At 46.7% G+C, this 14,999-nt stretch overlaps 1 protein-coding gene and 1 pseudogene across 3 annotated transcripts in view; one reads left to right on the top strand and one right to left on the bottom strand.

The window, feature by feature from the left end:
• Window positions 1-14,163, bottom strand: part of UBXN7 (UBX domain protein 7) — an 86,734-nt gene extending 72,571 nt beyond the window's left edge. Inside the window, exon 1 of one of the 2 annotated variants that reach the window (XM_050779179.1) lies at window positions 14,030-14,163. In XM_050779179.1, coding sequence (XP_050635136.1) covers window positions 14,030-14,102 — 73 coding nt within the window. In that variant the 5' untranslated portion in view covers window positions 14,103-14,163. The remainder of the gene's footprint in view (window positions 1-14,029) is intronic. The other variant, XM_050779180.1, reaches the window with a different exon arrangement.
• On the top strand, window positions 13,143-14,743 carry LOC126947978 (collagen alpha-1(I) chain-like; annotated as a pseudogene). The gene has a single exon (XR_007723279.1). The product of XR_007723279.1 is annotated as a collagen alpha-1(I) chain-like (transcript).
• Window positions 14,744-14,999: the final 256 nt, after the last annotated feature.

Below are 14,999 nucleotides of genomic sequence, written 5' to 3' on the forward strand. Positions count from 1 at the left end.
TTGGGAGGCCAAGGTGGGCGGATCACTTGAGGCCAGGAGTTGGAGACCAGCCTGGCCCACATGGCGAAACCCCATCTCTACTAAAAATAACCAAAATTAGCCAGGCCTGGTGGTGGGTGTCGGTAGTCCCAGCTACTAGGGAGGCCGAGGTGGGAGAATCACTTGAACCCAGAAGGCGTAGGTTGCAGTGAGCCAAGATCACGCCACTGCACTCCAGCCTGGGCAACAGAGCAAGACCCTATCTCTAAATAAATAAATAAATAATGTGACAGGATGACTTCCATCTTTGGATTCTGTCAGGACAGTGACCTGCAAGAGCTTTCCAAAAAAAGTGCCACTACATACGCAGATTTTTTAAAAAGGAAGCACATGCTAAATCTTGGTAAGTCTGAACAAAGGTAGTGCTAGAAAGAAGTCCATGAAGCAAAGTATACCATTCACTTTCTTAAATAAAGCCAAACTAAGCCATCTGTTCCTGTATCATCAGTTGTTCTTAGCGTAACACTTAGTGAATCATTTTAGAAACAGGAGCTAACTGAAAGAGAATTAAAGGTTCCGGTGGTTCTCAGTGTCGAAGCCCTGGAGGCATTCAGTAACATGAGAGACCATTTTTGGTGTTTCATGCCTGGGGAGTTGGGGACACTACTGGAATTTCGTGGAGAGAAGCCAGGGGTGATGTGGTGGACTGAAAAATGTCCCCCAAAAGACTACTCGAACCTTTATTTCAGACTTCCAGCCTCCAGAACCATGACAGAATAAATGTGTGTTAAACCACTCAATTTGCTGTAATTTGTCAGCAAGGCAACTAAAAGTGTTCAACTTCTGGAATGGATAGAACTGTCCTACTGCAATTGCCAATAACACTATCACTGAGCTACACAGAGGAATATGAAGAAGTGAAGGTTAACTGAAAGGGAAGAGGCTGAAAAGTAAGGAGGGCTAAATGATGTAAGGCAAGGAACAGTGATAAACAAGTTTAGTGAAGTTACACATTTTACCTACATTTTACCTATATACCCGAGAGGTACTTAACAATTACTGATGGATCAGCTGTAAAGAATTTGGACTTCTATCTTACTGCAGTTAGAAGAACATAACTTTTTTTTTTGTTTTTTAAGCGGGGGCTAATAAAACAAGTTTGACAAGTTTACAGATTTAAACTATTTGCAAACTTGTTAAAAATGGGCTTATTGGGACTGGGCACGGTGTCTCACGTCTGTAATCCCAGCACTTTGGGAGGCCAAGGTGGACAGATTACCTGAAGTCAGGAGAAACCAGCCAACATGGTGATACCCCATCTCTACTGTAAGTACCAAAAAAATTAGCCAGTCGTGGTGATGCGCGCCTGTAATCCCAGCTACTCAGGAGTCTGAGGCAAGAGAACCGTTTGACCCTGGGAGGTGGAGGTTGCAGTGAGCCAAGATTGCGCCATTGACTCCAGTCTTAGTGACAGAGCAAGACTCCATCTCAAAAACAAAAAAAGAAAAAACAAATTAAAAACGGGCTTATTTTGAGGCTCCAATATTGTAGGCAGCGGCAGGGTAGCTTAATCTAATCCAGTCATCTATACCCCATGACAGGAGTCCTACTTTGTTTCTCACCACATGAACCCCCTTCTGAAACTTCCTTTATCTGTCCTTCTCTCCATCTGTCTTACACTTGCTAATGAATGGCACCAAAGGGCATTACTTAACCCAGCCGTGGCACACAATTTATGATGGCCATTTTCATGCTGCTATCTTCTAGTTTATATTCTTACGCACACTGTCTACACTACTCTCAGTGCCAAAAGAAGGACAGTGATCATCTCTTCACTACCATCCAGAAACCAAAGTACAGCAGTCACAGAGACTTTTAAAACAATCATCCTCATCCCTGTACAGAAATGACAGGGATAAGAGGTTACTTTTCTGTTCCACATTTTCCCCAGCAATGATACCAAAGTAAGCTAAACTACTTGCCAAGGATATGGGAGTGGATGATAGTTGTGAGAAATAAGCTGAAATTTTAACCTCAGCCTCTAATCCTGGAGTTTTTAAGTTTTCAAATATTGAAAACATTTTTAAATGCATACCAAAAAACACGAAATCGAATTATTAAGTTAGGGGATAGATAAGGCAAACATTCATCAGTTCACAAAAGGAACCAGTGGTGCGGGAACTAGTGCTAATGGTGGGAAATGCATGCACCTAGAAGCCAAGATGCCCGAGTTCCAGTTCCTGTTCTGCCATCACCTAGGCCAGTGCTACCCAAACGGTAGTCCTTAGACCAGCTATCTCTTACTAGTCTGTGACAAGATAAAAATACAAATTCCAGTGGAAGCATTCAGAAACATTTACAGCAATTTGATAGAGTAATTTTATGTCTGTTGAATCTAATAATTAAAGGTTGGGGCGTGAAAGATTTATGGATGGTGGCCAGGCGCGTTGGCTCACACCCGTAATCCCAGCACTTTGGGAGGCCAAGGCAGGAGGATCACAAGGTCAGGAGATCAAGACCATCCTGGCCAACATGATGAAACCCCCATCTCTACTAAAAATACAAAAAATTAGCTGGGTGTGGTGGCGGGCGCCTGTAATCCCAGCTACTTGGGAGGCTGAGGCAGGAGAACAGCTTGAACTTGGGAGGTGGAAGCTGCAGTGAGCCGAGATCGCACCACTGCACTCCAGCCTGGCAACAGAGTGAGACTCCATCTCAAAAAAAAAAAAAAAAAAGATTTATAGATGGTACGTTATTACATGAAAAATGCCCCGTATCATTAGTCATCTGAGAAATGCAAATTAAGACCACAATGACATACCATTACACACTTATTGAAATAGCTTTAAAAAAAAAAAATGGCCAGGCATGGTAGCTCATAGTAATCCCAACACTTTGAGAGGCTGAGGCGGGCAGATCACTTGAGGCCAGGAGTTCAAGACCAGATTGGCCAACATGGTGAAACCCTGTCTCTAATAAAAATACAAAAATTAGCCGGGCGCGGTTGTGGGCGCCTGTAGTCCCAGTTACTTGGGAGGGTGAGGCAGGAGAATCACTTGAACCCAGGAGGCAGAGGTTGCAATAAACCGAGATCACGCCACTGCACTCCAGCCTGGATGACAGGGTGAGACTCCATCTCAAAAACAAAAAACAAACAAACAAAAAAACCCCAGGCGTGGAGGCTCACACCGGTAACCCCAGCACTGTGGGAGACCAAGGCAGGAGTTTGAGACCAGCCTGGGCAACACAGGAAGACCTCATCTATACAGAAAATAAAACATTAGCTGGGCATGGTGGTGTGTGCCTGTAGTCCCAACTACATAGGAGGCTGAGGCAGGAGGATCACTTGACCCCACGAGCTTGAGGCTGCAGAAAGCTACGACAACACGGCTGCACTCCACCCTGGGCAAGAGAGTGAGATCTTGTACCAAAAGAAAAAAAAAAAGACAACTAAAAATACCAAATGATGGCAAGAATGCAGAACAACTGGAACTCTCTTTTATTATTACTATTATTTTTATTTTTTAATTTTTTTTTGAGACATAGTCTCGCTGTCGCCCAGGCTGGAGTGCGGTGGTGCCATCTCGGCTCACTGCAAGCTCCGCCTCCCAGGTTCACGCCATTCTCCTGCCTCAGCCTCCTGAGTAGCTGGGACTACAGGCGCCTGACGCTACGCCCAGCTAATTTTTTCTATTTTTCAGTAGGGACAGGGTTCCACCGTGTTAGCCAGGATGGTCTCGATCTCCTGACCTCGTGATCCGCCCGCCTCGGCCTCCCAAAGTGCTGGGATTACAGGCGTGAGCCACCGCGCCCGGCCTATTCTTATTTTTTTAATAGAGATGGGGAGGGGTCTCCTTTGTTGTCCAGGCTGGCGTCAAACTCCTGGCCTCCAGCAATCCTCCCACAGCCTCTCAAAGCCACTACACTTTCCAAAGTGACTTTAGAAAGTCACTATACCAGAAGGCCACAAATTCTTTGTCAGCTTCTTAGAAAGTTAATATAACTATTATTATACGATCCAATAAACACACTCCTAGGTATTTTTCAAAAGACATTCACACAGCTGTACACTACTGTTTCTGGCTTTATTTATAATATCCCCAAACTGGAAAGTATCCTTCATTTGATAAATGCATACACAAACCACAGTATAACTATACAATGGTATACTATTCCCCAATAAATAGGAAGGAACTACGAACCACGACAACATGAATGAATCTCAAATGCAAAAGCTTAAGAGCAAGAAGCCAGACTCAAAAGGCTACATATTGTGATTCCACTTACATGACATTCTGGAAAACAGGAGACTAAAAACAGATTAGGCTATAGGCAGCCCAGCCCGCCAAGTCCTCGCCTGGCTGCACGCCAGCCTGACCAAGCCACAGCCAGAGGACACAACAGCCCAACCTAGCGGGGCCCGTCACCACCTGGTCTGGGGATCATCTCTACCACAAGGGGCTGAGGTACAGCTGCCCTGGGGAGGGAGGGCAGAAGGCCAGGCACGTGGGCTAAACTGGCAGGCCGCCGCAACGCGTAAATGTTTCCACGCCAGCAAACATTTACTGAGCATCTATCATGTATAAGAACATTGGCAACAAGCCCTCCAACAAGCCGGTCCCTGAGAGGAGCGTGTGGATAGTGCCTGTGTGGGCGAGCGGACCCTCTCTGGAGCTTCAGGGCCAGGCATCCCACTGGGATGGGCGGAGCTGGCCCCCTCACCCGCTCCAGATTGTGGCCTGGCCACTGTGCCTCTTTTCTTGGCTGTGATGGACATTGGGGTACTTGTTCCCCTCCTGCCTGACCATCAGGTGCCAGCTGGCTTCACTGTATCCTTGGGAAACTGTGGAGCTGGGGCATGGAAGAGTAGGGACATGGCAGAGGCCTGAAACTCGGCTCAGAGCCTCAGGGAGCATAAGGTGGGGCATAGCAGGACCATCCCAGTCTTGGAGACCAGTTGCTTACCTGCCTGGCCTTCAACCCCCATCTGACTTATCCACCTGACAGGGTGAGTGGATAAACCCAAAGCACCTTGGAGCACTTACGTGAATTGTATCAACACTAAGATTCTGAAGTGCCACAGGGACAGAAGAGAGCCACCTTGAAGCTAATTGTGTTAGCTAAACAAAGGACAAATTAGAGAGTAATCATTATTGGCCGGGCGCGGTGGCTCACGCCTGTAATCCCAGCACTTTGGGAGGCCGAGACGGGCGGATCACGAGGTCAGGAGATCGAGACCATCCTGGCTAACAACGTGAAACCCCGTCTCTACTAAAAATACAAAAAACTAGCCGGGCGAGGTGGCGGGCGCCTGTGGTCCCAGCTACTCCGGAGGCTGAGGCAGGAGAATGGCGTAAACCCGGGAGGCGGAGCTTGCAGTGAGCTGAGATCCGGACACTGCACTCCAGCCCGGGCGACAGAGCGAGACTCCGTCTCAAAAAAAAAAAAAAAAGAGAGTAATCATTATTCCGTTTACAAAATAATTTTTCACTTTTCTTTTCTTTTTCTTTTGAGACAGAGTCACACTCTCATCTTGCCCAGGCTGGAACGCAGTGGCACGATCTCGGCTCACTGCAAGCTCCACCTCTCAGGTTCCAGCGATTCTCCTGCCTCAGCCTCCCGAGTAGCTGGGATTACAGGAACTCACCACCATGCCCAGCTCATTTTTTGTATATTTAGTGGAGACAGGGTTTCACCATATTGGCCAGGCTGGTCTCAAACTCCTAACCTCGTGTGATCCACCCGCCTCAGCCTCCCAAAGTGCTGGGATTACAGGTGTGAGCCACCATGCGTGGCCACTCCTGATGTTTTAAGTGCCATGATATTCTCCTGGTTTTCCTCCTACATCTTTGGTTTTTCCTGAGTCTTCTCTGCACTTTCCTCTTTGCAGTCCCCCAGATGTTGGTGTCCCTTCAGCATTGTGTCCTGGAGTCTACTATTTCCCACACTACACTCTCTCCTGCAAGATGCCATCCTTTCTCTTTTCCTAATTTTTTTTTTTTTAGAGACAAGGTCTCTCTCTGTCACCCAGGCTGGAGGGTAGCAGCAGGAGCATAGCTCACTGTACTCTCAAAGTTCTGGGCTCAAGCAATCTTCCCAAGTCAACCAGGATTACAGGCACACACCACCAGGCCCAGCTAATTTTTTTTTACTTTTTGTAGAGACAGGCTCTTTGCTATGTTGTCCAAGCTGCTCTTGAATTTCTGACCTCAAGTAATCCTTCCACCTTGGCATCCCAAAGTGCTAGGATTACAGGTGTGAGCCACTAGGCCTTGCCTCATCCATTTTTACAACTTTTTTTTTTTTTTTTTTAAGACAGAGTCTCTTGGCCGGGCGCGGTGGCTCAAGCCTGTAATCCCAGCACTTTGGGAGGCCGAGACGGGCGAATCACAAGGTCAGGAGATCGAGACCATCCTGGCTAACACGGTGAAACCCCGTCTCTACTAAAAAATACAAAAAACTAGCCGGGCGAGGTGGCGGGCGCCTGTAGTCCCAGCTCCTCGGGAGGCTGAGGCAGGAGAATGGCGTAAACCCGGGAGGCGGAGCTTGTAGTGAGCTGAGATCTGGCCACTGCACTCCAGCCTGGGCGACAGAGCGAGACTCCGTCTCAAAAAAAAAAAAAAAAAAAAAGACAGAGTCTCGCTCTGTCGCCCAGGTTGGAGAGCAATGGAGCGATTTTGGCTCACTACAACCTCCGCCTCCCAGGTTCAAGCAATTCTCCTGCCTCAATGTCCTGATTGGCTGGGATTACAGGCACACGCCACCATGCCCGGCTAATTTTGTATTTTTAGCAGAGATGGGGTTTCACCATGTTGGTCAGGCTAGTCTCAAACTCCTGACCTCAGGTGATCCACCCACCTTGGCCTCCCAAAGTGCTGGGATTACAGGTGTGAGCCACCGCGCCCAGCCCCATTTTTATAACTTTAACTGCCATCAATATGACAGATTTCTCACACTTCTTTCTAGATCCAAATATTCACCTGCTTGAACAGCTCCATTTGGAAGTCTTATCAGCAGCACCTTAACTTATCCAAAACTGAGCTAACCACCTTCTCCCCACACCTTTCTGCTATTCCATACCTTCATAAATAGCACTGTTACATACCTAGGTGTCCAAAACAGAATCCTAAACTTCATTTTAACTCTGATTTCTTCCCTTATCTTTTGGAGTCCACTTCTCTGCCACTAACTTTTTTTCAGGACACCACTATCTATCTTTCCTGGGTTAATACAACAGTATTATACTGATTATACAATCCTGATCTCTGAACCTATCTCTTCTCCACTACAGCCAAGTAACTCTTTAAAAAAAAAAAAAAAAAGGCCAAATCAGATGTAACTCCTTTTTAATAAATACATTTTTAATATATTTTGTAGAGATGGGGTCTCACTATGCTGCCCAGGCTGATCTCAAGTTCCTGGCCTTAAGGGATCCTCCCACCTCAGCCTCCCAAAGTGCAGGAATTATAGGTGTAAGTCACAGTGCCCAGTCTCACTCTTCTAAATAAAACCCTTGACTCCCCACTATTCTCAGAATAAAGCCAAGATTTTTTTTAACATGGCTTACAAGGCCCAATCCAATCTCCCATTTATCTCCTGAAGTCCATTTATTGCACTAGCTGTGCTTTACTCATTTGGAATTATCAATTCCCTAAACCTGTTGTCTCACCTCTCTCATCTCTGTCTGTATATATGTCTGCCCAATTCTCTTCCAAGTCTCTGCACGTTCCTCCTACCAGAAACATCTTCCAGATTTTATATAAAAAATTATTTCTTCTGGGAAGCCTTTCTTGACCTCCCTCTTTAGTGCTCCCGTATTAGCTCCTTACCATTCTCTCACTGGATTCTAATACCTATTCATGTGTCTCTATTCCTGTTAACCTTTAAGCTTTCTGAGGACAGACGCCATGGCTTGCTCACAATTGTATCCTTAAGATATGAACCACGCCTGGCACATAGCAGTCTAACAATAAATAATGAATTTACTAATAAGATTCCATTCGCAACTCAAAATTACCTCCCTTAAATTTCTGAAACTTCAGCCAGGCGTGGTGGCTCCCACCTGTAATCCCAGCACTTTGGGAGGCTGAGGTCGGTGGATCACCTCAGGTCAAGAGTTTGAGACCAGCCTGGCCAACAAGATGAAACCCCATCTCCATTAAAAATACAAAAAATTTAGCCGGGCATTCGTGTCTGTGGTCCCAGCCACTACGGAGGCTGAGGCAGGAGAATCACTTGAACTGGGGAGGCAGAGACTGCAGTGAGCCAAGATCGCACCACTGTACTCCAGCCTGGGTGACAGGGTGAGACTTGGTCTCAAAAAAAAAAAAAAAAAAGAAATTCTGAAACTTAATTATCACCTATTGAAACTATTGTTAAAATTCCTGAAGTTTTATCTTAACATCTATAATACTGTGACCACCTTTCCAGACACAGAGAACTTAATCACATTTTAATATTTTTTAATTTATTTATTTAGAGACAGAGTCTCGCTCCGCCGCCCAGGCTGGAGTGCAGTGGCCGGATCTCAGCTCACTGCGAGCTCCGCCTCCCGGGTTTACGCCATTCTCCTGCCTCAGCCTCCCGAGTAGCTGGGACTACAGGCGCCCACCACATCGCCCGGCTAGTTTTTTGTATTTTTTAGTAGAGACGGGGTTTCACCGTGTTAGCCAGGATGATCTTGATCTCCTAACCTCGTGATCCACCCGTCTCGGCCTCCCAAAGTGCTGGGATTACAGGCTTGAGCCACCGCGCCCGGCCTCACATTTTAATATTAACCCAAGAGAAAGGAAATGTTCCGTACGAAAGAATATGAATGAGGCTGGGCACAGTGGTTCACACCTATAATCCCAGCACTTTGGGAGGCCAAGGCGGGAGGATCACCTGAGTTCGGGAGTTCAAGACCAACCTGACCAAAATGGAGAAACCCAGTCTCTACCAAAAATACAAAATGAGCCGGGCACGGTGGCGCATGCCTGTAATCCCAGCTACTCAGGAGGCTGAGACAGGAGAATTGCTTGAACCCAGAAGGCAGAGGCTGCAGTGAGCTAAGATCATGCCTTTGCACTCCAGCGTGGGCCACAGAGTGAGACTCCGTCTCAAAAAAAAAAAAAAAGGAATATGAATGGAAATTGGCCATCAAGCTAAATACTATAAACATGACAGTTCCTAATTTTTATAATAAATATGTACTCACTCAACAATTTGAAAGATTAAGGCCTCTTCTACAACTGAGGTTCTATAATTTTCTGAAGTATGTGATTGCCACTATGCACAAAGCTCTATGAATTTCTCTACCAGTAACCTCTTGTACTCTTCTTAGCCTCTACTTTCTATGCCCTCACATTTGTCCTTACCTTCTAGTTTATTTTGCACCTGTTCTATAGTGTCTATGTATCCCTCACCTTCACTCCATGAATTATTCTGATTATACATGTGCACTAGTTATATGTGTGGTACATGTCAGCCCAAAGTTGGTGCTAATGGAATACTGCATGGCTCAAAATACTTTTATTTTATTTTATTTTATTTTATTTTATTTTATTTTATTTTTTTGAGACAGAGTCTCGCTCTGTCGCCCAGGCTGGAGTGCAGTGGCCCGATCTCGGCTCACTGCAACCTCTGTCTCCTGGGTTCACGAGATTCTCCTGCCTCAGCCTCCTGAGTAGCTGGGATTACAGGCGCGCACCACCATGCCCAGCTAATTTTTATATTTTTAGCAGATACAGGGTTTCACCATGTTGGCCAGGCTGGTCTCAAGCTCCTGAACTCCGGTGATCCACCCGCATTGGACTCCCAAAGTGCTTGGCATTACAGGTGTGAGCCACCACACCCAGCTTCAAAACATTCTTTAAAAATTGCTATTTCAGAATAGATCCAGCCGCATATTTTTCCTTCATGTTTTGAGAATTGATATGACTTCTGAAAGTGTTCAACAGTAATTCAAAGCCATGTATGATAAATCAGAGGAGATCAAACAGTAGCATTGTAAAATGTGGAATGACTATAAAAGTAACAAGACTGGTTTTCTTAGGCAGCAGTGAGCTGAAATCACGCCACTGCGCTCCAGACTGGGTGACTTAGTGAAATTCTGTGGGGGGGGACCCAAAAAGCAAGCATAAATGGCAAACCATGCTGTATATAGCTTCTCAGTATGGTTACTACAAAGGTCGTAACTTCTCTTGGCCACCTGCTTATCAGTCTGACCATGCAAAAACTGTTTATGGCATAATGTTAGTGAGAATTCCAGAACTGTGTCTTTTAGTTGGGCATGGCAGCACACGCTTGTAGTCCTAACTTGCTCTGAAGGCTGAGGCAGGAGATCACTTGAGCCCAGACAGTAAAGGATGCAGCAAGCTATGACTGTGCCACTGTACTCCAGTACTCCAGCCTGGGTGACAGAACAAGACCATCTTTAAAAAAAAAAAGAAAAAGAAAAGAAAAGAAAAAGAAATCTCAGAAATTGTATATACTATGATCTACAATGTAAAAATAAGTATATAAACAAGAAGTGGAATATGTAAAACAAATATTGCTGTTGTGAGAAGGAGGATTAGTTCTTTTCCCTTTTATCAAAATTATTTCAGCCAGGTGCAGTGGCCCACGCCTGTAATCCCAGCCCTTTGGGAGGCCAAGGTGGGTGGACTGCTTGAGCCTAGGAGTTCAAGACCAGCCTGCGCAACAAAGTAAGACCCGTCTCCACAAAAAATATAGAAAGTTACCCTGGAGGCTGAGGGGGGAGGATCGCCTGAACCCAAGAGGAGGAGACTGCAGTGAGCCATGATCAGACCACTGCACTTCAGTCTGTGTGGCAGTGTAAGACCCAATTCATCTCAAAACAACAACAACAAAAAAAGTTATTATGATATTATCTTTTTAATAATCTCTTTTTTTAATCAGCCATTACTGAACCAGGCACACTGATGTGCACCTGTAGCCCCAGTTACTGGGAGGGCTGAGGCAAGAGGATGGCTGAGCCCAGAAGTTGGAAAACAGCCTGGGCAACAAAGAGAGGAGACCTCCATCTCTTAAAAAAAAAAAACAAAAAAAATCAAAACTCAGTCATTATGTCATACTCACTGAATCAGAGAGAGATCTGTTCTATTCAGTAAGAAATAAGACTTTTCTAAAATCTTTCAATTTTCCGTTCTATTTCTAAATGCCAAAGAAAAGATAAGACTCACATTTATTTTAATTTTTTTCTTTTTCTTTTTTTCCCTCCTGCCTAAGGAATAAGGACTCACATTTTTGATGATGCATTTGTTTTTACAAGAATGTTGAGCTTCCAAGTAAAACCTCTGTGAAATCAGAGCATAAGTGATTAAGGTCACTATAATTCATCCAGCAATTAATAAATGTAAAATACCTTTTAATCATAAACACTACGATTTAAACATATGTGGAGAGAACTCTAAAAAAATTCTTTTTAAGGCATGTAAAAAAGGCAAAAAGAAACCAATCATGTGTTTCTAATGGTTAATCACTAACTTGTAAGAAGAATCCCAAAAATTATCAATAGAAATTCACAGTATTTCAGGAACACTCTGAGGTATCTTCCCTCTGTAGATTTTCAGACATCATTGTCTACTGATGGAGGGCCTCCAACTTGATCCAGAAATCAAGCTGTGTAGACTAACAGAAACAGAATTAAAGCAATTAAGTGAGTCAATTCACCTCATCACACTTTGGTTTTTTTGTGCACCTAATAAAAATGTTGCAACAGAAGTAGTAAAGTGGAGTTAAACCAATCAGAGTTTGGGAAGACTAGTAATTAGCATAAGAAACTGAAAATTAATTAAGTGGCTTTTAGGGCCAGGCACGGTGGCTCACACCTGTAATCCTAGCACTTTGGGAGGCTGAGGTGAGTGGATCATTTGAGGACAGGAGTTCAAGACCAGCCAGGCCAACATGATGAAACCCCGTCTTTACTAAAAATACAAAAATTAGCCGGGCCTCGTGGCAGGCGCCTGTAGTCCCAGCTACTAGGGAGGCTGAGACAGGAGAATCGCTTGAACCCGGGAGGTAGAGGTTGCAGTGAGCCGAGATCGTGCCACTGCACTCCAGCCTGGGCAACAGAGCGAGACTCTGTCTCAAAATAATAATAATAATGTGGCTTTTTTTCCTTCTTTTTGTTTTTTGAGAAATGGTCTTGCTCTCCTGCCAGGGATGGAGTGCAGTGGCATGATCAACTCACTGCAGCCTTGAACTCCTAGGCTCAAGCAATCCTCCCACCTCAGCCTCCCCAGTAGCTGGGACTACATGTCGGTGCCACTACATCCAGCTCACTTTTTTTTTCTGTATAGATGGGGCCTCACTATGTTTTGCCCAGGATGGTTTCCAACTCCTTGCCTCAAGTGAATCTCCAGCCTCCGTCTCCCAAACTACTGGGATTACAGGTGTGAGACACCGCGCCAGGCCCAAGTGGCATCATAAACTATCTCTAGGAAATCTAAAGAAAGGATTAATAGTGATATTCACTTCTCTATCAGATTCACTGCGAAAATTTTTCTATATAAGCATAACGCATCAACACTAACTTACATACACAATAATCTTCTCCACAGCAATGATTTGTTAGACATTACGAAATCCTTTATATATTTAATAATTCAATCCTTTATATCTTCAATAATCCAATCACAAAGTTTAAAAATATTAAGAGAAGTTATCATGTAACTCCTCACCCCAATTTCATTACAAATTTTACTTTACTAACTTTGACCTGATGTTCCATGCCCACAAGCTAGATAACAATGCGTCAAATATCTCGTTATCACTGCAAAGCAAAAAAATAAAGCTAGCTTTAATATAAAACTTTAACTAGTATACAGCCTGTAGTAGTTAAAACAATACAAAATTTTACTTAACCAGATACTGCACGTTAAACTCTAGGAACATTAACATGGAAACATTCTCCGCATCTAACACATTCCGAGATAAAGTACAGATCCGTTGAGAAAGGGAACTAACATTCTGACCTCCTTCCAAAATGACAAACTAGAACGGCAAAATTACACTCAGGCACACTGGAGTACTCTTCCCTCAAATCCCTCCACAGAGCACTTCATCATTTGCTCCGCCCTCTAATAACTCATGCAAGAAAAGTTCAGCACCATCAGAGAGAAACAAGACAGAATTCAGAGAATGGCTTTAGGGCCTTTCCTCCAGGCGGTAAGAGGATCTGCGTGTGCCCTTCGCAGGGGTCCAAAGGGAGAGAACAACCTAGGCCTAGGGTTTCGGGGATACTGACACCGAGAAACAGATTTTCTCTCAAAGAAGTTTCTGCCGCCATCCCTATCTTATCAGCAGGAGGCCCCGGCGCCATCGTCTCCGTCTTTATGATTTTATTATGGGGAGGTGGGAAACGCCACCCAGGATTCCTCCAGGCCTCCCCGATTCAGCTTCGGGGTCCCCCTCATTCTTCCCTCTAAGCCGCAGTCCCCGGGTCCTCCTCGGCACCCCCGCTTCTGGCGGCCTATCCCCCGGGAAGTGTACGGGCACGGCCGAACCCACCGGCCTCGCCGTGAAGGCGGGAGGGCCCGAACCCGCCAGGGCCACGGCGATGGCTCCGAGGGGCCCGGAAAGGGGAAGGGCAGGCCGGGGACCGGGGCAGGATGACCTGGCCGGGGAAGAAAGGAAAACGGAGGTGAGGAGACGCACCGCCCCGCAGGGCTGCACCGAGAAGGGAGATGATGAAGGAGGAGGAGGAGGGCGGTGGCCCGGGTGCGGCCCCCCACTCCTCCCGCCCCCGGGTCCCCGGGCCGGCGGGGGCGGCGGACTCGGCCCATTCCCAGGTCTGGGCTGGCGGGGGGCTGGGGGATCTCCCTCCACACTACTAGGAGACAGAGAACGAGGGTCTCGGGAGCGCGGGGGCTGTCTCCCGCCTGAACCCGGAGACCCCGACGCCGTCGTCGCCTCTTCCTCAGGAGGGAGGACGGGAGCTGTGGGTAAAGCCCGAAGGAGGAATGCCTGAAGGTGAGGGGAAGCCCGGGGCAGACCCGCCGCCCGCTCCGGACCCCCCCCTCCACCTTCCGGTAACCGCGTCTCTTACCGGTGATGGCGGTGAACTGTTGAATTAACCCCTTCAGCGCCGAGGACGCCGCGGAGCCCCCGTGGGCAGCCATCTTACCGCCGCCGCCGCCGCCGCCGAACAACAACACAGACACACACGGACCGCCCTCCCCCACCTCGCCGCGCGGTGTGCGCAGGCGCATTGACCGCCCCTCAAGCCCCGCCCCCAAGCCCCGCCCCTCCCGGCCCCCTCCAGTGGTCTGCGCAGGCGCACTTGCCCACCGGGCCGGAGCGCTACCCGCTCTCCGGTTGGCTGCTCGGTTGCTGCCTGCCCGGTGCATCGTTTTTGCCACTGCTGGTGCTTTCCTCTCCGGGCTCCAAGGCTAGTCTCGCAGGCGCAGTGTCGATTCCTACATTCCGAAGGAAGCTTCCGTCTTGGCAGATATTTCGCATTTCAGCTTCGCGAGCTTTATTGACAGGGCCAACTCCGGTAACGGTATTTTTTCTGCTTCGCAGTTGCTCCGCGCTCTGTTAGGTCCCATCAAAATACAAACCCTGCCTCCTCGCTTTGAAGCGACTCTCCCCGTCCCCGCCCCCCAGCCTCTAGACTAATGGCTCAGCTCACCGACTGTGGCGAGTGAAATTCCAGAACCCTTCATGCCAAAGAAAGCACCTAGCGCAGGGTTGACACCCAGTGGGTTTTCATCAGCGATTATTTAGTCTGCTTTCCTTAAATAAATCGGCCATCACGTCTCCCGTTAGCGTCTTAGTGAGACCCCAAGAGGTGTCATGTGTATAAAAAGAAACTCTGTATATGCAATAGAGTTGAGAAGACATATAGAAAGGAGACTGGAAAAGTGTGCTCAAAACGCTGGTAATGGTTACCTTCAGAGAGGAGAACGATGGGCACGATGGTCAAAGCAGACTTTACTTCGAGTTTCTTATTTATCTTTTTATTTTTAAACAAGCATTACTGGCCGGGCGCGGTGGCTCATAACTGTAATCCCAGC

This window comes from Macaca thibetana, chromosome 2, assembly GCF_024542745.1.
Source record: "Macaca thibetana thibetana isolate TM-01 chromosome 2, ASM2454274v1, whole genome shotgun sequence".
Classification (NCBI taxonomy): Eukaryota; Metazoa; Chordata; class Mammalia; order Primates; family Cercopithecidae; genus Macaca; species Macaca thibetana.